Here is a 22,654-nt window from a genome sequence, read left to right on the forward strand (position 1 = left end):
ATACAGAGATCACAAGTAGGCAGAGAGGCAGGCGGTGGGGGCAGAGCGGGAAGCAGGCTCCCCGCTGAACAGAGAGTCAGATGCGGGCTCGATCCCAGGACCCTAGGATCATGACCTGAGGTGAAGGCAGAGGCTTTAACCCACTGAGCCACCCAGGCGCCCAAAACGAAAACTTTTAAAAATGTAATTGCAGGGCGCCTGGGTGGCTCAGTTGGTTAAGCAACTGCCTTCGGCTCAGGTCATGGTCCCAGAGCCCTGGGATCGAGTCCCACATCGGGCTCCCAGCTCCATGGGAAGTCTGCTTCTCCCTCTGACCTCCCCTCTCATGCTCTCTCTCTCAAAATAAGCAAATAAAAAATATAAAAAAAAAATGTAATTGCAAATACTACATGAAGCATAATTTGCTAAACCTGCAACCGAGGGCAAGATAACTCTTGTGATCCACGTTACAGGATCAATTTCATATTTAACATCAGAGTAAGAACGCCTATTACATTGAGCTGTTAAATCTACATGGAAGTCAATCTATTTAAAAACCTTAAATCAAAACTTCAAAAGAATGACGGTTAAGAGATACAAAGTTTGGCCTGACTAGGCCTTGGGGTGGGGACCCCGGCTGCCCCCAAGCGGGGCTCTGGGTTTTGGGGTGGACGCCTCCTGACAGGCCAGCCTGGGCTTAAGTTCTACGTCCCTCCGGAGTTTCTATCGCCAGTCGCCTGAACACTATACTAGCTTCCCTCCGTGTATAAGACCCTTCTAAGAGCTATGAGGCTCCGCGAGCTGTTTTGGATCTTCCCGGCTTCCGGCTTCCGGGCTGTCACGTGCCTCTGGTCATGTGACCGACCCTCCTGTCATTCTAAGGCGGCCGCTCCTGCTTCCTTCTGCCTGTGCCGCCCGCAACGTCTCCTGGGTGCGGGAATCTCTGCACTTCTCGGGCTCTGTGGCTCGCTCCGCCTCTCAGGCCTCTTTACCGGGCAGGCGACGCCGACTCGACGCTGTTTCAGGTGCCCCAGCCGGGCTGTGGCCCCGACGGCCTGAACCTGTGCATCGTCCCCGCCGCCTTTGGGTGAGTTGTGGGGTCCCCAGGGTTCGCGAAGTAAGGCCGCACTCGCGTTTTGTCGCCTGCCCCAGCCCAAGTGAGGCGACCCCTGCGTCTTCCCCAGCTTCCCTCGCGCGCGCTGGTTTCTCGCTGCGCAGGTCCCTTCTGCTCTCCTCTCGCCGGGGTCTCCAGATTTCTTTCCTTTCAGGCCTCCAGTAGGTTTACGGAACTGGAGCTTCTCCACGGCAGAGAAGCAGGGGGGAGGGGGAGGAAAGGTAAGAAGTATACTTTCCCCAGGTTTGGGGCAGGCCCTGGCCTGCTGAAAATTCGAGTTGTTCAGGGATTTAGAGGACGGTAATGAGGCACTTTCACCTACTCCAGGAGCGGCTGCCAGGCCTGAGTCCGCTTGGGTGAACCAGGGTTCCAGCCTGACCCGGACAGAGCCAGTTTTATCTCCGCCATACCTGTGTGTATTGCTTTTGATTGTTTAGGCAGCAAATCCTCAGATGTAGAGATTTTAAGTTCCAAACTGACTAAGGTCATTGGGATTGTAGAATAGAATTTTGGGTATGGCTTTAGTTTCTTTGTGGCCATGGCGTGAACTTAACATTTTGTGAATCAGAACCTACATATTTTGTATTGAGATAAAATAAGGCTTAAGCGTTTACTAGTGAATTTAGAAGTGAGAATTACATGAAAGCTCATTTTGTAGGTTCTTGTTATCACACCAGACTCCATTGTCAGTTGTACCTAAACCGTAGTTGGTATTCGTTCCAAAACTTTCTCCCAAAATTGGTTATGAAAATACTGTGAACTTGGTTGAAAAAAGAAAGCTCTGTCTTTGAAGAAATGATATTCCCACTTTGGGGTTTTTAATTTGAATGAGTCATTTTAGAAGGTACTTGTAGGTTTTTCATATATGTCACTTAAAAATGATGTTTAGTAAATGTAAATGAAATAATTGGTTTTATCTCTGCAAGTTATTTTTTCTGTCAGAAGGAAGTATGATCCCAGTTGCATACATTTAAGCTGTATGCCTGTTTTATTAAAGGATGATTTCTGATGTCAATATCTTTAAGAGTTCCTTTGAAAAATATACTGCAAGACTAGACTCAATGATTAAAAACTTTTCTTGGAAATGGAAAAAATCTTTAGGCAACACTCTTACGGGGTGTGGTGTAATTGGGCAAGATCTGAAATATAATAATAATATTTAATATTTAAGATATTCAATATTTGAGTTGAATGGTTGTCTGGGGAGAGTAAGATAATGATGATATTAATTATAACAGCAATGATAGTAGTGGTTGTTAAAAAATGGTAACATCTGGTATTCTGGCTTCATCTTGCATCAGAATTGAAGATCTGTTGAAAAACATCTCAGATCATAAAATCTAGATGACCAAAATGGATATCCGAGGTGCCGTAGATGCTGCTGTTCCGACAAACATTATTGCTGCCAAGGCTGCAGAGGTCCGCGCGAATAAAGTGAACTGGCAGTCCTATCTTCAGTAAGTACTCATTTGCTGTGAATCATGGATAATCATGTGCTTTCACATCAGACTTGTCCATGATCATGCTTCTGTGAGAGGAATACTGGAAAAATGCTAATGAATGTGGAAGAAAAACACTTCCTCCTTAGAATTCTTCCTTGACCTAAGAAGTGCTGGAAACAGCCTGAGGCTCTAGCAGGGGAACAGAGCCGCTCAGAGCAGTTTTGATCTTTTCTGTCTGGAAAGTTGTACTTTTTGAATGAGTGGGAAATGTGGGCAGCGTGTTCATGGGAACTGTAGCCAAGGAAGGGGATAATGGGCAAAGCCTTCCAGACTGGCTTGTTGTGCCTTGGTGATCAATGTGGGGACAGAGGTGTTGCAGAATGGCTTATAGAACTAGTAAAAACAGTGTAGATTCTGAATTTCAAGACCTGGGTTTAGGAATTCTGGTTCTTTTGTCTACTAGACTGGTAATTTTAGGTAAATCTGTTAACTTCTCTGAGGTTCACTGAAGTAAATGTGAAATGGGGATAGATATCTCAGAGTTGTTGCTCAAATAGTGTACTTAAAGTATTAACACAGTTGAATACAAACTGTGTATGTTGAATATACTCTTAATAAATTTTGGTTCTTTCCTCTTCTTTCTTGTATGCATTAAGATTTAGCATGCTGGTGTTCTGTATTTATCTGTAAAGTAAGAATTTTTTCTTAACCATAGTTTATCATACTGACTTTACTTTATATCTGTTTATTTTGGTACACTTATGAGTGATTTATTAAGGAAATTCAGTTAAGATTTGCATATACATTTTGAAAAACAAATTGAGGAATCTTTAGTTTTTTTTTTTTTAAGATTTTATTTATTCACTTGATAGACAGAGATCACAAGTAGGCAGAGAGAGAGAGAGGAGGAAGCAGGCTCCCCAGTGAGCAGAGAGCCCGATGCGGGGCTCGATCCCAGGACCCTGGGATCATGACTTGAGCTGAAGGCAGAGGTTTTAACCCACTGAGCCACCCAGGTGCCCCGAGGAATCTTTAGTTTTGTATTTAACAGTTTTCTCTGCTGTAAGAGGGACATGCAGTGTATAAAAGTGATGCATTTATTTCTGTTAATTTAGTCAGTTATCAAACATTTATTCCTGCCTTTCAAGTGTGAGGCATTTTTCTAGGCTTTGAGGCTTCAAAAGATAAATTTATAATCTGGTAGGTAGTCAAATATATAAACAGATCATTTAAATTTGGTATGTTAACTGAGATAGAAAGGTGCACAGGGAACGATAGGTGGACAGAAAGATGACAGTTAATCCTACCTCTGGGAGGTTTTCCTGTGGGGGATTTTCAAAGGTAGAGAATTAAAAGCAGGATTTTAGGCGGGGAATAAAACATGTTTTGGAGGCAGGCAGTGCAGAGGGCTAAGGCTGGAGGCAGCAAGGAGCCATTTGTGAAGACTCCTCCAGGAACAGAGTTTTAAAATTGCTGTTGTAGGTATTAAGAACAACCAATGTTTGTAAGTGGGGGTTAGATGTCAGATTGCCTTTTGGTTGGATTGTTCTACTGTCAAAGTAGAGGGTAGATTTGTGGAAACAAACCTAGAGCTAAGGGTGAGACCTTAGCGCAGTATTCAAATTATTGGAATGGATAGAATTGGATAGATTTGAGAAAGTCTTAGTGATCGATTTAATGTATGAGGGTGAGAAAAAAAATCTTAAGATGAGTCTGGATTTCTGCTTTAAGGGACTGGATTGTTATGGGGCCATGGACTCAAGGGCAAGAGGAGGAGGGACTTTGTGATGTTTTCTCTCTTTATCTCTATCTGTGTAGTTGTTTAAAACCCCTGTGAAATTAGGATTTTGAGTTCTTTTTCCTAATATTAGTCCAGCGTGTGTTTAGACTAGAGGACAAGGAGTTTCATGTTTATAAAGCTGGACTCTGTTTATAACCTAAATAGAGTGGTATTGTTACTGACCATAAGGCACTGGCTGACTGCAGAAGTTCCCTAGCATGGGCATGGAACTTTTTAATTCCATGTAGATTTTTTTTTTCTTTTTTAAAGATTTTATTTATTTATTTGACAGAGATCACAAGTAGGCAGAGAAGCAGGCAGAGAGAGAGAGAGGGAAGCAGGCTTCCTGCTGAGCAGAGAGCCCGATGGGGGCTCGATCCCAGGACTCTGAGATCATGACCGGAGCCGAAGGCAGAGGCCTTAACCCACTGAACCACCGAGGCGCCCCACCATGTAGATTTTTAATTGCTTTCTCTTCTGTTCCTCCTTTTCCAAGGCCTCTGTACTACTAAGTTGTAGTCTCATTCCTACTTCTGTCTTTTACTTTGTTGTCCATCTCATGCATTTCTTTATAAAGTCTTTCTACTCTGTATATCTGTATACAAATGTTCATCAAATGATACTGTGTGCCTGCTGTTGAGCCAACTGTTTTGGGGACATTGGTGGATGTTGAATGTACCCAAAGAGCTTACAAGTCATTGGGGCCATCCATGACACATGAGTTCTCAGGGAATCTTGTATCACATCTTATTCTGATAAAAATAAAACCCTTGGAAAAGTCCTCTAATGTCAAAAGGCCAATATGCTCTAGCCCATATGGACTAACATGTTATTATGAAAATACAGTGTTTTAAAAATGTATGTTTGTTTGATTAAACTTTTTCTTAGTAATTGAACTAGACCGTACTTAAATGAATGGACATGGCTATCTATTAGTCAAGCTAGAATCTAGTAAAACTCTATCCCAAGGATCCAAGAACCATACAATATTGTAAAATATCATTCTTCCAGTCGAGTATAAGGTCTGATGAGGAAACAGAACTTTAAATAAAAAAGATTCAATAATAAAAAGTGGGAAGCATTAAAATGGAAATATATGTGAAATTTTCTCAAATAACAAAAGCAGGGAACGAATAATTATTTGGGAGCTTTAGGAATGACTTCACAGAATACATGAAGATACTCATCAGAGTTGGCCAAGCAGAGGAGCTGTGGGTGGTGGTGAAGGAAACTGCTGGCTGGGGGCTAAGTTGGGGAAGAACATGCAGCAGTAGGGGAGCCTCAGGTAGTTGGGTGGGGCTTTCTCCCAGCTGCTGCAGGCCAGTTTGTGGCACCTTCCTTCACTGGCTTTGGAGGCCCAAACCCATCAGGCATTTTGACACTTCTCTTACATAACTAACCATATCCAGACAAATTCTTTTAGCTCTGCGTCAGAACCCATCCCAGATCTTACCACTTTTTCTCTAGCTCCACTTTCACTGCCATGTGTAAGCTGTCATTATCTCTCACATGCTCTCTTCTTAACAGACCCTTGTCTGCTGTCTCAGGTTTCATTGTGCCCCATAGGAGCAACTCTGCTTTTTTTAAATTAAAAAATTGATTTAATTGACTATAATGTAATGTTAATTTCAGGTGTACAACTTAGTGATTGGATATTTTTATACATTATGAAATGATCATCTTGGTGGGTCTAGCTGCCATCTGTCACCACACAAAGTTAGTACAATATGATTGACCATATTCCCTGTGCTGTACTTTTCATCCCCATGATTTATTTATTTTGTAACTGTAGGTTTGTAACTCTTAATCCCCTTCATCTATTTTGCCCTTCCCCTCACACCCCTCTCCTCTCCTCATCACTGCTTGTTCTCTGTATCTATGAATGTGTTTCTGTTTTGTTTTTTTGACTTCACACATAAGTGAAATGTGCAGGATTTGTCTCTGTGTCTGACTTACTTCCTAACTTAATGCCAGGACACTAAATGCTATGAAAACAAAACTGAAGCTTGGTAAAGAGCTAGAAAATGCTAACAGAGGAAAGAATATATTCTTGGTGGATTACAGTGAAGGCCTTTCTTCTTTTTTTTAAATTAAGATTTATTTATTTATTTTAGAGACAGAGAGTGCACAGGCAGGGGGAGGGGCAGAGGAAGAGAGAGGAAAAGCAGACTACCCACTGAGCAGGGAGCCTGACACAAGGCTTCTCAAGACTCTGAGGTCATGACCTGAGCCAAAACCAAAGAGTCAACCTACCAAGACTTACTTCCCTTACTATTACCCTCTAGGTCCATCCATGTTGTCCTAAATGGCAAGAGCTCATCCCTTTTTTATGGCTGCATGATATTCCTTTGTGTATATTCCACATTTTCCTTATCCTTATGTCTGTTGGTGGACACTTAGGTTGCTTCTATATCTTGATTATTGTAAATAATGCAGCAGTAAACATTGGGGTGCACATATCTTTGAATTAGTGTTTGTTTTCCAGGGATAGATATCTAGAACTGGAATTGAAGAGCAGTTCTTTACAATGCTGTGACAGTCATTTTGAAAATAGAAATCAGATTATGCCACCCTGGTCACAGATATCCAGCAACTCTGCTTTTCTTGCTCTTTGAAGCTACTGCTGCCCCACTGAACTTGCACTTACACCTCTGTCTGGAAGTTCCTCCCTAGATCACTCGGCTCATTAACTGACTTCATGCAGTTTTCTGCACAGATGTCTTCAGAAGGGCCTTCACTGTGGGGCACTTGGGTGGCTCAGTTGGTTAAGCCTCTGACTCTTGGTTTTGGCTCAGGTCATGACCTCAGGGTCTTGAGATCAAGCCTTGTGTCAGGCTCCCTGCTCAGTGGGTAGTCTGCTTTTCCTCTCTCTTCCTCTGCCTCTCCCCCGGCCCGCGCACTCTCTGTCTCTAAAATAAATAAATAAATCTTAATTAAAAAAAAAAAAAGAAGAAAGGCCTTCACTGTAATCCACCGAGAATATATTCTTTCCTCTGTTAGCATTTTCTAGCTCTTTACCAAGCTTCAGTGTTGTTTTCGTAGCATTTAGTGTCCTGGCATTATGGTATGCATGTGTGTATTTAAAAAATTATTTTTGTATTTTTGTGTTTTTGTTTTCCTCCCTGTGATGCAAACTCAAAGAGGGATGTTTAATTCACTGCTGTGTCACCTGTTCTTAAAGGTGCCTGACACACAGGCTGATGGTTGATCTTGGGTGATTAGATCATTAATGGGTAGAGTAGATGTTGGGCAGTGGTGGAGACAGTATTTGGGAAAGGAGTAATGTACTTGGTAAGTCATGGACTGTTCCATGTTGCTTTCATGTCAACAGTCGGATCTGTTTTTTTTGGCCTTATTTTAAAGAAGAGCAGAGAGCTGTGCAGATAGGTTAAGTAACATGTACCTGCCGATACAGGTTTTAATTAGTTGATTCAAAAGATTTTTCCTGAATACCTTTACCTAGGTGCTAGGTAGAATTGCCATTCAAATTCACAGTCTGAATGATATGAAAGGAGAAGTACTGTTAGATGTGTGCTTGAGAAAGCTGGCTGGTGGTAGGTAAGAGGGATGTGGAGGGGAGGGGTGGATCAAAAGCAAGGAAACCCTTTGGTGGATTGTTACCTTAGGCCTGAGCCACTCCAGAGATAGGGAAGTCAGGAGGAGACTGATGGTAGGTGGAAGGATGGCTAGGACTGGTGTCTGAGTGGTCTCAGGTCATTAGAAAAGAGACCAGAGTCCCTAATTTGCTAGGTTATGGGACTGTCCAAGGAAGATTGAGAGACAAAAGAATTTAAGCAAGAAAAGAAGAAGGTTACTTGAAACAAATGCAGGAAAGACAGATTTCGGAAGAACTGGTTTACGAAATAAAAACCACAGTTATTTAAATGGAAAAGAAAGCCATAGAATTGATAAGGTTACCAAGTGTAACCTTCATTGTACGCAGTCATGGTAGAAAAACCACAACTTTTTCACATGATTATCCTATCTGCAAAGGTTATGATATGCTTTTATACATCAGCATAGCAAAATTTGGGGATGAAATTGGTTTAGCTAGGAAGTTCAGGTTTATGAAAAAGACTGTGTTTATTTTGGGGCCATAGCTGGACGGGATGACCTTGCTGGTCTATCCCAGGGTTCAGAGTGCATTTATTCCTGCCTGGTATGTGAAGTGCTTAGCCATGGAGAAAACAGGGCAAAGTGCCTTTTTTTCCCCCTTTCTTTGCACTTTCATTATCCCATTAACCAGGCTGCGGTAGAGTGTGTGTAGGGATATATGTTAGTGATGTCAGTTCTGCCCCGGAGGGTTTGGAGTGCCTATGTGCTTCTTCTGTTGAAGGAGAGGTCCCCGTGTATGAGTGGGGACTGCAGGAGGGCAGCCTGGGCCTCAGTTCACAGTCTGAGGCCCAGGCTGCCCTCCTGCACTCATAGCTCTGCACTAGCTCCTGCACTCATAGCTCTGCACATAGCTCCTGCACTCATAGCTCTGCACTACCTATGCAGAGCTAGTGGGGAGCACTCAGGGAGGTTTCAGGGAGTGCAAATGGAGAGAGCCTTCCATAGAACCTGAGGCACAGGATAGGAGATAAAGAGTCTATGAAGAACACTAATGAGTCTTTTGAGGAGGACAAGAAGAATCCGGAAGCTCAGGAAGAGAGTGTCAGGAAATGGTCACGTTTTCACCTGCCTTAGGAATCTAGAAAAATAAGGACTTGAAATTCCCCTTTGGGTTGGTAAGGAAAGGTTTGTTGAAAAAAATCCAATGCATGAGAATAGTTTACAAAAAAAGGCTATGTTAAAAAAAAAGGAGCATATGTGAAAACAAGGTTACAAGCTTCAAACTGTGTAACTGATACAAGAATGACAGCAGCAGATTACAGAATCCAGAAGCAAGTTAACAGGATATAAAATAGTTTAGTATATAGTAGTAGTATATAGAAAACCCAGAAGGGGTAAAATAAAACACTGACATGTTGAATACCTGAAAGTCAAGATCTTTGGAGGAAGGTGGGGTTGTGGGGAGGAGTATCAGGAAGTTTGAAAGTTTGGTTCCCTTGTATTGGGGGAGGGCATAGGTCTGAGGACCTCACCTTCCCAGACTCTCCTGTGTGGTCAGAGACCTGTTCTCTTCAGGACTTTGCTTGAATCTGGGCTGGGCTCTTTACCTTCCACGTCCGGTATTCTCCACCCCTTCCCTGGGCTCTCTAGGGGCACTGCCTACATAGATTGCCCACATACCAATCTCCATGTCAAGGCCTGCCACCAGGAATCCAATCAAAGACAGATCTGAAAAAGGGCTACATGTAACTATGCATGTGGGGGAAACCTGCTTCAAATTCATTGTTTCCACTGTTGGGCTTTTGTGGTACATTAGTCTCTCAATATACTTGGGGGTAGGGGGTGGGGAAGGGCAGTTTTTAAAACTACTGAGTTAAAAATATATTGATGCTATTTGAATGACAGAGCATATTATAAACATTTTTAATTTAAAGAAAAATTTTTAAAAAAGATTATATTTATTTGACAGACAGAGATCACAAGTAGGCAGAGAGGCAGGCAGAGAGAAAGGGGGAAGTAGGCTCCCAGCCGAGCAGAGAGCCCGACGTGGGGCCTGATCCCAGGACCCCGAAATCATGACCCGAGCGGAAGGCAGAGGCTTTAACCCACAGAGCCACCCAGGCACCCAAGACATTTTTAATTTTAAACTTGTATTTACTTCATGCTTATATTCATCAGGTGCTTTTTCTTATATTTTTTTTACAACCGTTCAGTGGAGTAGGGTAGGTAGTATTATAATTGCCATTTTACTGGTGTGGCAAACATTGCTCAGAGGGGTAGTGACATACCAGAATTTCACAGTTGCAGTTGGAACTCTTCCTCATATTGATATAAATTCTCTACTTTCCCCACTATACTGATAGTCTGAAAATATTGATTTATGTCCTGAAGTATCCAGTGTCATAGAGACTAGCAAGGCTGTTTTGCTGACAGGTCTTTTTATAAGGAAGCGTCAGACAGGGTTTGAGTTGTTGATGAGTCAGCTGTGAGGTCATGCCGGGTTGGAAGGGAAGGTGATGATGGTTCAGTTGAGATGATGCTGAATTTGTGAAAATGGTAAGAGGTGGAAGACAGAGATGGTTTGGCAGAGAGAAAAGACTAGACTCTCTTGGTTTGAATCTCACTGAAGGAAAGAATTTAGGAGAGAAAAATAAGATTCCAAGGATTGAGCTTGGAAAGAAGCCTTGGGGAGCAAAGAACCATTGAAGAAGGGACCCCTGAAAGAAGTAAGAGGAAAACAGGATAGTGTGGGATGATTGGTGAGAGGACAAGTGGTCGGGATGGAAAGGTTATTTTTTCAGAGAGGAGGAAGATCACATTTTTCTGAGTCTGGAGGGAATATGAGAATATGCTGGAGGTAATGATTGTAGAAGTTCATATAAAGTGGCTTTGGTCTTGATGGAGTAGAAAACCAAGTGAATTCTTTGGCTGTGAGGGGGATAGGGTGAGACTTTGGACAGTCTAAGAGGTGTCAGTTATTTAGTGCTTCCTGTGAGCTAAGCACTATGCTAACCACCTTAAATGAATCATATGATATCATCCTCAAATCAGCCCCTAAAGGCAATGTGGATATTATTCCCACCTTGCAGATAAATTAACTCAGGTCCAGAGAGGTTGGATGATCAGTATGTGGTGGAGCCAGGCTTTCACTCAGGTCTGTCTGATGCCAGGACCTATGTGCCCACCCTAGTGGTTAACTCCCAGGGAGAGAGGAGAAAGATGGGGAATTCCTGTATCCCTTGCTCACGGTGGTGATTCCACTCTTACTGAGAAAACCCAACTTATTCTTACTTTCTAGGGGGCAGATGATTTCTGCTGAAGATTGTGAATTCATTCAAAGGTTTGAAATGAAAAGAAGTCCTGAAGAGAAGCAAGAGATGCTCCAAACTGAAGGCAGTCAGGTGATGGATATAAACATTATGTCATCAACACCTCCTTGTGTCTTTAAAAATACTAGAAAAGAGTTTTAATGACTTTATGACATTCCATTGTAGGTATGCATCATAATTTAGCTAAAAATCCTTTTTTATTGGAAGACATTTGAATGATTTCCAGTTCTCTTTGCTCATTTTGGAAAAATGTTATGTTGGGTATGTTTATTCCTCTATCCTTTTCTGCATTTCTGAAAATCTTTCTGGAATAGATTCCTAGAAGGGAAATTAAGTTTCAAAGTATATGTTGCTTTTAAAGTTGCTTAACTTTTTTTTTAAAGAACATTTTTTAAGAAATTTAAGAAAATTTCTAGAATATGACCATCAGATTTTCTTTCTTTTTTTTTTTTTTAGACAACTAGAGTTCAATTTTAATGTCAGCAAAGGTGGGTTATGGAAACATACATTTGTCTTTTTTTTAATTTTTAATTTTTTTTAAAGATTTTATTTATTTATTTGACAGAGATCACAAGTAGGCAGAGAGGCAGGCAGAGAGAGAGAGAGAGGAGGAAGCAGGCTCCCCGCTGAGCAGAGAGGCCGATGCGGGGCTCGATCTCAGGACCCTGGGATTGTGACCCAAGCCGAAGGCAGAGGCTTTAACCCACTGAGCCACTCAGGCGCCCCTTTTAAATTTTTTAAACTTATTTTCAGCATAACAGTATTCATTGTTTTTGCACCACACCCAGTGCTCCATGCAATCCGTGCCTTCTCCAATACCCACCACCTGGTTCTCTCAACCTCCCACCCTCCACCCCTTCAAAACCCTCAGATTGTTTTTCAGAGTCCATAGTCTCTCATGGTTCACCTCCCCTTCTAATTTCCCTCAACTCCCTTCTCCTCTCTAACTCCCCTTGTCCTCCATGCTATTTGTTATGCTCCACAATCTGATGTGGGGTCCTGATGGCCTGTAAGAGCCAGTATGCAACTCAGTCTGATTCTAACAACAATCTTGGGAAATCTGTGAGGAAACATAATGTTAGCTCCAGTTTTTGTTGAATTCCAGAGATTATCACATAGTTGATATGTTATAGGGTGGAGACAGTTCATGGCCTTCTGATTCTAATCCTAATCCCTTGTTTCTGTAGTGTTCTGCTTCCCAGCAAATGAAAAAACAAAAACATAACCCCAAATCAAAATCACTGATAATTTTTGGTTGTCTGTGTAACTTAATCTTTATGTTACCATGGTCAGTCAAGAGTTATAGTTACTAGGTCTGTTTAAAAGTAGTAAACACTTTGAAATTTATCATTAAAAATCGTCAAAAATTGAACGCGAGTCATAGTATGTTTCTCTCATACTTCACCACAGTATTTGTAAAAAGTATCCATTTTTTGTAATTGAGATCTGTTGATAATAGCATTTGTATTAGAATTTATGCAAGAGAAATAATATTTTACTGAAATTCCATTAAAATGTTTTTTGTAGTTGAAAATAAGTTAACATTACTTTTTCTTTTTCAGTGTGCTAAAACCTTTATAAATTTGATGACCCATATCTCCAAAGAACAGACCGTTCAGTACATATTAACTATGGTGGATGATATGCTGCAGGTAGGTATATTCTTTACTTAATACATTTGCTGACTTCATTGTTTTGTATTCCACACAGTAACAGTATTTTTGATGGTTTCACTTACACCATGGGTTCTCTTTTAGAGTTGTAATTTCTAATAGTGTTAAAGATGGGAATGCCCCCACATGGGCTATTTTTGTTTTTTAGGATGTCTAGTAATCAATCTGTATTTTTTCCCCATAATACCTTAGGAGTTCTATGTCGAATATCAACAATTTGGGGTGAATCACTTGAGGCTTTCTGGATGTTCTTTGTACTTACAGGCGATGTGGCTTTTTCCCTTTAAGTCATTCAACAGATTTCAATGCCCCTGCTATGTTTCAAGTCAGTGCCAAGCACTGGGGCTTCAGTGCTGAATGCAGGCAGTGGTTCTCTTTGAGACAGGGCACCTGGCTGCTAAATCCAGTACCTGACTGCATGTCTCAGGACTTGAAGAACAGTATCGTGTGTTTTCTTATGTGGAGCATTGTTCGTCAGTTTACAAGGAAAAACATTTATTGATGGCCTACTATATTCCAGTTGTTGTAATGATTGTAATTGAAGGTACAGAAGTTAATTAAGAAGTACAGTGCTGTCTACCTAGGGACCCTCATGTCACTTAAAGTAATGTAGTGATTTTATAATATGAGTAAGGATCAGTATCCAGCCTGGGCTGATACAGGCCTGTCTGAGAATGATCATGGTCTCTTTCAGCATTTTTTCCTTTAGTAAAGTTAAGAAAAATGGGGAATGTTGTGGTCTGCCTTGGTTATCCTGATTACTATATAGGATTGTACCTAGAATGAGCAGGCTTGAATTGGCATACAGACTTTGGTTTTATTTATATGTGTATACATACATACAACACATACATGTATGCATACACAAATATCTTCAGTTTTTAAAAAGATTTTATTTATTTGAGAGACAGAGATAGCAAGAGAGAGCAGGAGTGGGGAGTAGAGGGAGAAGCAGGCTCCTTCCGCTGAGCAAGGAGCCTGATGAGGGACTTGATCCTAGGACCCTGGGATCATGACCTGAGCCAAAGAGATATTTAACTGACTGAGCCACCCAGGTGCCCCACAAATACCCTCACTTTTTATACATATATCTGTAAATTAGAATCCATGAGTTCACACTATGTCCAGTTTCATTTCAGCTCAACACCAGTTCATTCTAATCTCCCTTTTCCATATTTGTAACTCTTCTGTGACAGTGAAATTGTGAGTTCCTCTTATCCTTTGTATATTTACTTGTCTGTTCCACCCAGCACAAGGAAAGGAGTTTCAAAATGGCTGACCCATATAGCTGTGAAGAGTGAACCCTTTATCTAGAGTTCAGTATTTGTTTGCAGTACTTTTCTTTAAGCTGAGAGTATGTAGCCAGTGAATTGTGTTCAGGTTTCTTTCAAAGTGGTTATATCATTTTTCTTGAAATACAGTTAGGTTCATTTGTGTTTTTTGGTATTCTACTTACTTTCTTCTCATTCTTACAGATTTTGTTTTATTATTTTTGATTATGTAAAACACTAACATGCTTCCAGAAGTCAAAACTATACAGAAAAGATAATGCTCAGACAAATGTCACCAAACCCTCACTCCTATCCCTTGCCTTCCCACCTAACTCTTGTTAAGTAACTGGTATCATTGATTTCTGGTTTATTCTTCCTGTTTTTTTCCCCCTGCATAAATAGGCAGATACATACTTCCTTTTCTTTCTTATAAAAAACATGTACCAAATATCATCTCTTATATTTTGCTCATCTCACTTAACAAAATATGCCAGAAATCATTCCATATCCATTCTGAGATACTCTTTTTTGATAAAAACAAAATACTTTTTTTTTAGACTTTATTTTTAAGTATTCTCCACGCCCAATGTGGGGTTCAAACTTACAGCCCTAAGATCAAGAATTGCACACCCACTGACTGAGCCAGTCAGGCTCCTTACAACAAAGTACTGGATGTACTATAGTTTACTTAATCAGTCTCTCATGTGATGACATTGAGGTTAGCTCATATACATATTTATTTGAGTTGAATAAAGGTTTATTTTTTGAAATGTTCATTGGGTTGGGCCTGATCATGCATCTTTACCAGTAGCTGGCACATCTTCACCTTTGGTGCTTTGGGTGTAAATTACTTGAGCTCTATTTTGAAACCAGTTGATAAGTCCTTTATGAGGAGTTCCCGAAGGACTTTCCTGGCCAGGGAACCATGAATTTCAGTCTTAGGCAACAACTGGCGTTATAACCTTTATCGCTGGGAACATCTTTACAGATTTCGTCATATGTGGCTTTGTCAAGCAAGACAAGCTTATTGAGCATGTGCTGAACTTTGCCTTTGGACTGCTGCTTCTTTTTGGCTTTGCCTTCAGATTTGCTCACTAGGTCTTTGTCTTTCTTGGCCGACTTTCTGGCATCTTTCTTCTTATTGTCCTTGGGTGGCATCACGAGGTGTGGGGAGCAGCCTCGCTAAGATGTTGGACCAAAATGTGGTTCCGATATTTTGTAATTAGAAATAAAGCCAATGCCTTCGGCTCAGGTCATGATCCCAGCGTCCTGGGATCGCGTCCCACATCGGCTCCTTGCTCGGCAGGGAGCCTGCTTCTCCCTCTGCCTCTGCCCGCCACTCTGTCTGCCTATGCTTGCTCTCTCTCTCTCTCTCTCTCTCTGACAAATAAATAAGTAAAATCTTAAAAAAAAAAAAAAGAGGGGCACCTGGGTGGCTCAGTCGTTAAGCGTCTGCCTTCGGCTCAGGTCATGATCCCAGGATTCTGGGATCGAGCCCCACATCAGGCTCCCGGCTTGGTGGGAAGCCTGCTTCTCCCTCTCTCACTCCCCCTGCTTGTGTTCCCTCTCTCGCTGTGTCTTTCTGTCAAATAAATAAATACAATATTTAAAAAAAAAAAAATAAAGCCAAGATAACCTTGGGCAAATGTATTTTCATATGGGTTGGGAGTGTACTTTGTGGTAAATGCCTCGAAATAGGATTGCTGGGCAAAAGAGTACTACATACATAGTTTTGGTAAGCTATTGCCATAAAATTCCATTTTGCAGTCCCACTGACATACGAGAATGCCTGTGTCTCTGCAACCTTGCCAACAGAGGGCATTGTTAGACTTTCACATTTTTGCCAATCAAGATGGATCTAAAGTTGAACATGTTCAAATACAGTTTTTTTTCTTTTCCTGTTGACCTATTTTTTATGAGGGATTCAGATTTAGGTAGCTGACATTATCCTTAGTTATTGATTAAATACATTTTAACAGTTGATTTTATTGGTAACATTTTAGTTACATTGAGAAATTTGCACAAACTTTGACTGTTTGATTTCTTGTGCTGTTTAAAAAATACTGTAATTTCAAATAGTTTCCTGTTTGTGATTCAGTTATTTCATTCTTTACACTTCTGGATAGAATAGTTTTGGACAGAATTGCTTGTTTTTTTCTTCCCTGTTCAGTTTTAGGTACATAATTTTGAAGATTAAGATTTTTTTTGATGCTCAGGTATCAACAGCAATTTTTAAATGGCTTTGAGAAGAAGGGCTTTATTCTTATTCTATTAAAGGTTTGTGACTTAAGTACCTGGAACAGTGATGGGTGGAAGATAAGTTTTGCTTATTTGTTTTATTCAAATTCAAGTTTTTGGCCTCATAAAAGGAGTTTGGAAGTTTTCCTTCCACTTCTGTTTTTTGGGCTAGCCTCAGAAGAATAGGTATTAATTCTTATTTAATTGTTTGATAGAATTTCCCTGGGAAGCCATCTGGTCCTGGACTCTTGTTTTTTGGGGGGGAATTTTGATTACTGATTCAGTTCCTTTGCTGGTTAATGGTCTGTTCAAATTTTCTGTTTCTTCTAGGAATTTATCCATTTTTCCCCCAGAGTGCCTAATTTGTTGGCATATTATTGCTCATAATATTCTCTTACAATTGTTTGCATTTCTGTGCTATTGGTTCTGATCTCTCTCCTCTCTCATTTGTTATTTTATTTATTTGGGTCCTTTCTCTTCTCTTTTTGATAAGTCTGGCTAGGGGTTTATCAGTTTTGTTAATTCTTTCAAAGAACTAACTCCTGGTTTCGTTGATCTGTTCTACTGTTTTTCTGCTTCCTGTATCAGTGGTTTCTGCTTTCATCTTAATTATTTCCCTCCTTCTTCTGGTTTTAGGCTTTATTTCCTGTTCTTTTTTCCTGCTCCTTTAGTTGTAATGTTAGGTTGTGTATTTGAGACTTTTCTTGCTTCTTGAGGAAGGCCTTTATTGCTATATATACTTTTCTCTTATGACGGCCTTTGCTATGTCCCAAAACTTTTGGACTTGTGTTTTCATTTTCATTTGCTTCCATGTGGTTTTTTTTTTTTTTTATTTCTTCTTTAATTTTATGGTTAACCCATTCATTCTTTAGTAGGTTATTCTTTAACCTCTATGTATTTGTATTCTTTCCAAAATTTTTCTTGTGGTTGAACTTAAAGTTTCAGAGAGCTGTGGTCTGAAAATATGCATGGCATGATCTCAGTCTTTTTGTACTGGTTGAGGCCTCATCTGTGACCCAGTATGTGATCTGCCCTGGAGAATGTTCCATGTGCACTCAAGAAGAATGTGTATTCTGCTGCTGTAGAATGAAATGCCTTGAGTATATCTGTTCAGTCTATCTGGTCCAGTGTGTCACTGAAAGCCATAGATAGATTCCTTGTTGATTTTCTGCTTAGATGATCTGTCCATTCCTGTGAGTGGGGTATTAAAGTACCCTAGTATTATTATATTGTTATCAGTGAGTTTCTTTATGTTTGTTATTAATTTATTTCTGTATTTAGCTGCTCACAAGTTGGGGATAAATATTTACTATTGTTAGATCTTCTTAATGGATAGAACCTTTTATTATGATATAGTGCTCTTCTTCATCCCTTGGTACAGTCTTTGATTTACAAATCTAGTTTGTCTGCTAAAAGTATTACTAGCCCAGCTTTCTCTTGATATTCATTAGCATGATAGATTGTTGTTCACCCTTTCACTTTCACCTGGAGGTGTCTTTGGGTCTAAAATGAGATCTCTTGTAAGCAGTATTTTGATAGGTCTTGTTTTTTGTTTTTTTTTTTTAATCCATTCTGATACCCTGTATCTTTTGATTGGAGCACTGAGTCAGTTTACATTCAGGGTAGTTGTTGGTAGATATAAATTTAGTGCCACCTGTAAAGTTGCTGTTCCTGTGGATTTTGTCTGTTCCTTTCTAGTCTTTGTTGCTTTTGGTGTCTCTTTTCCACTCAAAGGGCTCCCTTTAATATTTCCAGAGCTGCTTTAGTGTTCATGAACTCCTTTAGTTTTTGCTTATCTTGGAAACTCTGTATTTCTCCTATTGTGAATGACAGCCTTGCTGGATAAAGTATTCTTGGCTGCATACTTTTCCCATTCAGCACATTGAATATATCATGCCACTGCTTTCTGGCCTGCCAGATTTCCATGGATAGGTCTCCGCTAACCTTATGTGTCCAACTTTGTCGGTTATAAGGACCTTCTGTCCCTAACTGATTTCCAGAATTCTCTCTTTATCTTTGTATTTTGCAAGTTTTACTATGATGTATCTTGGTGTTGACCTGTGTTTGTTGGTTTTGAGGGGAGTTCTCTGCGCCTCTTCAACTTGAATGACTATTTCCTTCCCCAGATTAGGGAAGTTCTCAGCCTATCTATCCCTTTTTCTTGTTCTTCTTGGACTTCTGTGATACAGATATAGATATTACTGTGCTTTGAGGAATCTCTGAGTTCCCTAAGTCTATATTTTTGATCTAATAGTTTTCTTTCCATCTTCATTATTTTCCTTAATTTTATCTTCTATATTATCTATTTGATCCTCTGCTTCTTCCATCCTCATTGTGATTACATCCAGTTGGTTCTGTATCTCAGTGATAGCCTTTATTTCTGCCTGACTGGTTTTTAGGTCTTTTATCTCTGCAGCCAGGGTTTTTCTGGTGTTTTCTATGTTTTTTTCAAACCCTGCTAGTATCCTTATGACTGTTGTTCTAAATTCTTGTTCGGATATATTGATTATATCTGTTTTGAGCAATTCCCTGGCTTTGGTTTCTTCTTGATCTTTCTTTTGGGGAGAATTCCTCCATCTTGTCATTATGTCTAGGTTTCTGTCTTTTGCGTATTATGAAAGCTTGTTATGTTTCCTGCTCATGAGAGTAATACTATATTAGAAAGGGGTCATACACTGTCTAGGGCCTGGAGCTTCAGGGGGTGATTCTGGTGTATGCTGTGTGGACTCTGATGTTGTCTTTTGGTAGCTCTGTACCACAGGTCAGTACTCTGTAGAATTCCTCCTGCTTGGACCTTTAACTAGGTGTGCTTTGATTTGTTTGTTAAGTTTGATTTAAAAAAAAGGATTCTGATTCAAGAACAGAGAAAAGGAATAGGAACAAAAAAGCAAACAGACAAATAGAAACCATAAGCCTAATTCTAAGAAAAGAAGGAAAAAAGAAAAGAAAAAGAAAAAGAAAAAAACCTGATCCAAAAAATGAGAAAAGGAAAGAAACAAACCAACAAATGAACAAAAAAACCTAAACCTGATATCAAAGAAAAAAGAAAAAAAGAAAATGAAGAAAAAATTAAATAAAAAATAAAAAGTAAAGTAAGTTAAAAAAAATAAATAAAATAAAAAGAAAGCCTTGTTCTGTTTCCACCAGAACTGAAGCTGATTCTTTGGAGCACTCTGTGATTGGTATGCTTGTCACACACAGGGGCCTGTGTTAGTCTTCTGGGAGAGAGGCCTGCTGGGCTGGCTCACAGTCATATTTGCCATTATAAGGATGCCCTTGCTTGGCGCAGGGGTGTGGGGTTTGGTGTAGGGGACTCCAGCCTCCACTGGAGGCACTGTGTTTCTCTCTGAAGTCCTGTGGTGCTGGTGGGCTGGGTGTGTGTGAGTGTACATGTTTGGAAAAATGGTGCTACCCTACCCTCTTGTCCCCCAGAAGGGGAACTCACAGCCACTCTTGTTTACAAAGTCCTCACAGTATAGTGAACAGTCTTTCCTTGTGTGTCCCTGGCTTTTGTCAGACCCCTGCCCTCAATCTGTCTGTGCTCGGGCATGCCTGGCATCATGGTTCTGTGTTTTAGCTCTGGCCAGGGACTGGGATTCAAAACTCCAAATCTTAAAGGGCCAGGCAAGACTCAGACCCTCTCCCTTACCCCGCAGTAGAGAGCCTCCTGGTATGCCTTGTTCCATTCTGTCCCAGAAAAGCAGTCTCAGGGCTTATGCAGGGTGGCTGGAGTCTCTTGTGCCCCAGGAAAAGCTGAAGACCAGGTTTTCTGTCCTCTGTGTACACATCTGTCTGCCTGATGAGTGTTGCTTGGTGGGCCTTTCCTCTTTAGAGTCAATACATAGCCTCATCCAAGTGTACTCAGGATGGGGAGTGTTCTCTCTTAGTGCAACCCAGGGGTTCCCCACACTGCAGCATCTTTTGTGAACCCTATACGCTGCTTGCTCCCCTGCTCTCTCACTCTCCCTGACTTCCCTACACTAAAAGGGCTGCCTCCCCTTCAGGGCACCATGGCTTTTCTGTCCCCTAATTCATGTCTTTGAACTTTGCATCAGCCATGTTCTGTCTGAAGAGTTCTACAACTGAAGAGGGTGTAGGAGCTACTTCCCACCAAATTATTTGTAACTAATTATAAATTATTCAATACAGTTTAAAATAACAGAACCTTAAAACCCCAGTCTCAAGGGTTGGGAACCTTAAATCCGTCACCAAGGGAATCAGCAAAGAGGGTATTGATCGGGAGGAGAGAAAATTGGTAGGGTTGGTCTTTAAATATCCCAAAATTTAGTGTTTGTGTTTCCTTCAGTTATAGTTTCCATTTCTAAAATACTCTAAATCACAGAGTCCTGGGGGCACCTGGGTGGCTCTTTTGATGAAGCGTCTGCCTTGGGCTCAGATCCTGATCCCAGGGTCCTGGTTTGGAGCCCCGCATCAGGTTCCTTGCTCGGCTAAGGAGCCTCTTTCTCCCTCTCCCTCCTCCCCCTGCCTCATGCTCTCTCTTGTACTCTCTCAAATAAATAAATAAAATCTTAAAAAAAAGTTAGGTTGTGCAGATTTTCTTAATCCTCAAATCAAAATGATTTCTTGATTCAGCTATGTTTGAGCTATGAGGCTAGCTCAGAGTGCCCTGCTGCTCTGCCATCATAACTCCTCCTCTGTAAGATACGTTTTTAAGCAGGAATTGAAACCACAAAGGAATTGAAACCACAAAACATCTTTCTTGACCACAAAGTCAAGAAAGATGAATTTTTTAAAAAGATTTTATTTACTGGGCGTCTGGATGGCTCAGTGGGTTAAGCCTCTGCCTTCAGCTAAGGTCATGATCTCAGGGTCCTGGGATCGAGTCCTGCTCAGCAGGGAGCCTGCTTTCCCCTCCCCACCCCGCCTGCCTCTCTGCCTACTTGTGATCTCTCTGTGTCAAATAAATTAATAAAATCTTTAAAAGAAAGATTTTATTTACTTGAGAGAGCGAGCAAGAGAGAGCAGGGGGAGGGGCAGAGGGGGAGGGAGAGAGAGAATCTCAAGCAGAGTCCCTGCTGAGTGGGGAGCACCATGTGGGGCTCGATCTCACAACTCTGAAATCGACCTGAGCTGAAATCAAGAGTCAGAGACTTTTTAAAAAAAAAGTTTTTGTTTATTTTTTTGACAGAGACAGAGCGAGAGAGAGAACACAAATAGGGGGAGTGGGAGAAGCAGACTTCTCGCTAAGCGGGGAGCCCAATGTGGGGCTTGATCCCCGGACCCTGAGATTATGACCTGAGCTGAAGGCAGACGCTTAATGACTGAGCCACTCAGGCACCCCAAGAGTCAGAGACTTAATTGACTGAACCACCCAGGCACCTCAATGGAGATGAATTTTAAACTTATTTAAAATGCAAAAATATTTTCTGTTCTTTCTGTGTGTAGTCTACTTTGTTCATTTATGTGCAGTGATATTACAGTTTTAACTTGGGAAATAACCCACCAATGGAGTAAATGATGACCTATCCAAATTTTGAGTCCTTGATAAAATCATCATAACTTGTAATTGAATTATAAATGATTCACTACTTAGAGATGTTAGTCTCTTCCTCAAATAGGTAACTGTTAGCGGACCAAGATTAAAAACAATATACTTAAAAAGAATTAAATGTTGATCTGAAAAATTATTGTTTATGTGGGTTTTTTTTGTGCTTTTACCAAATACTGCTACTTAGAACCATATTCATTTAGTGAATCAGAAAGTATATTTGAGCCAGTGAAATGCAGGTAAAATTTAGGTGAGAGGTAGAGTATGCTTGTTTTGAGCTAAGAATTAATTGTTTTCCAAATCCTCTGTCTTTCTGCTAGTGTTATATGCTGTTCTTTTGATATCTTTATTTGCCCTGATTTTTCTATCATAATATTTAGGAGTAACCTGATTTTATTTGTGTGGAAAAACATTGGGAAGGGTAGGTCAGAGGTGCAGGCTCAGATTAAATGTAACTTAGATTGCTACATCCTGCAGGGTTGGGATCTGCTAGCTTGGCTCACTTGACTTAAAGCTAATCACAAAATTAAAGGTGATTTTATTTTATTTTATATTTTTAAAGTTTTATTTGTTTATTAGAGAAGGAGAGAGAGCATTCACCTGTGCATGTGCTTGTGCTGGTGGGGAGCAGTGGAGGGAGAGGGAGAGAGAGAATCTCAAGCAGACTCCCCACTGAGTATGGAGCCCAACGTAGGGCTTGATCTCACAACCCTGAGATTATGACCTGAGCTAAAATCAGGAGTCAGGTGCTTAACTGACTGAGC

At 40.7% G+C, this 22,654-nt stretch overlaps 1 protein-coding gene and 1 pseudogene across 3 annotated transcripts in view; one reads left to right on the forward strand and one right to left on the reverse strand.

Annotated features, from left to right (window-relative positions):
• The first annotated feature begins 739 nt into the window (after positions 1 to 739).
• Positions 740 to 22,654, forward strand: part of LOC111155413 (ATPase H+ transporting V1 subunit H) — a 194,806-nt gene continuing 172,891 nt past the window's right edge. For 2 of the 3 annotated variants that reach the window (XM_022515546.1, XM_022515549.1), the window contains exons 1-4: positions 740 to 1,066; positions 2,395 to 2,550; positions 11,169 to 11,271; positions 12,762 to 12,851. In XM_022515546.1, coding sequence (XP_022371254.1) covers positions 2,438 to 2,550; positions 11,169 to 11,271; positions 12,762 to 12,851 — 306 coding nt within the window. In that variant the 5' untranslated portion in view covers positions 740 to 1,066; positions 2,395 to 2,437. The remainder of the gene's footprint in view (positions 1,067 to 2,394; positions 2,551 to 11,168; positions 11,272 to 12,761; positions 12,852 to 22,654) is intronic. The other variant, XM_022515548.1, reaches the window with a different exon arrangement.
• LOC111155414 lies at positions 14,935 to 15,301 on the reverse strand (annotated as a pseudogene).

Source organism: Enhydra lutris, unplaced genomic scaffold (genome assembly GCF_002288905.1).
Source record: "Enhydra lutris kenyoni isolate GAN:26980312 unplaced genomic scaffold, ASM228890v2 scaffoldscaffold41, whole genome shotgun sequence".
In the NCBI taxonomy this organism is placed as follows: Eukaryota; Metazoa; Chordata; class Mammalia; order Carnivora; family Mustelidae; genus Enhydra; species Enhydra lutris.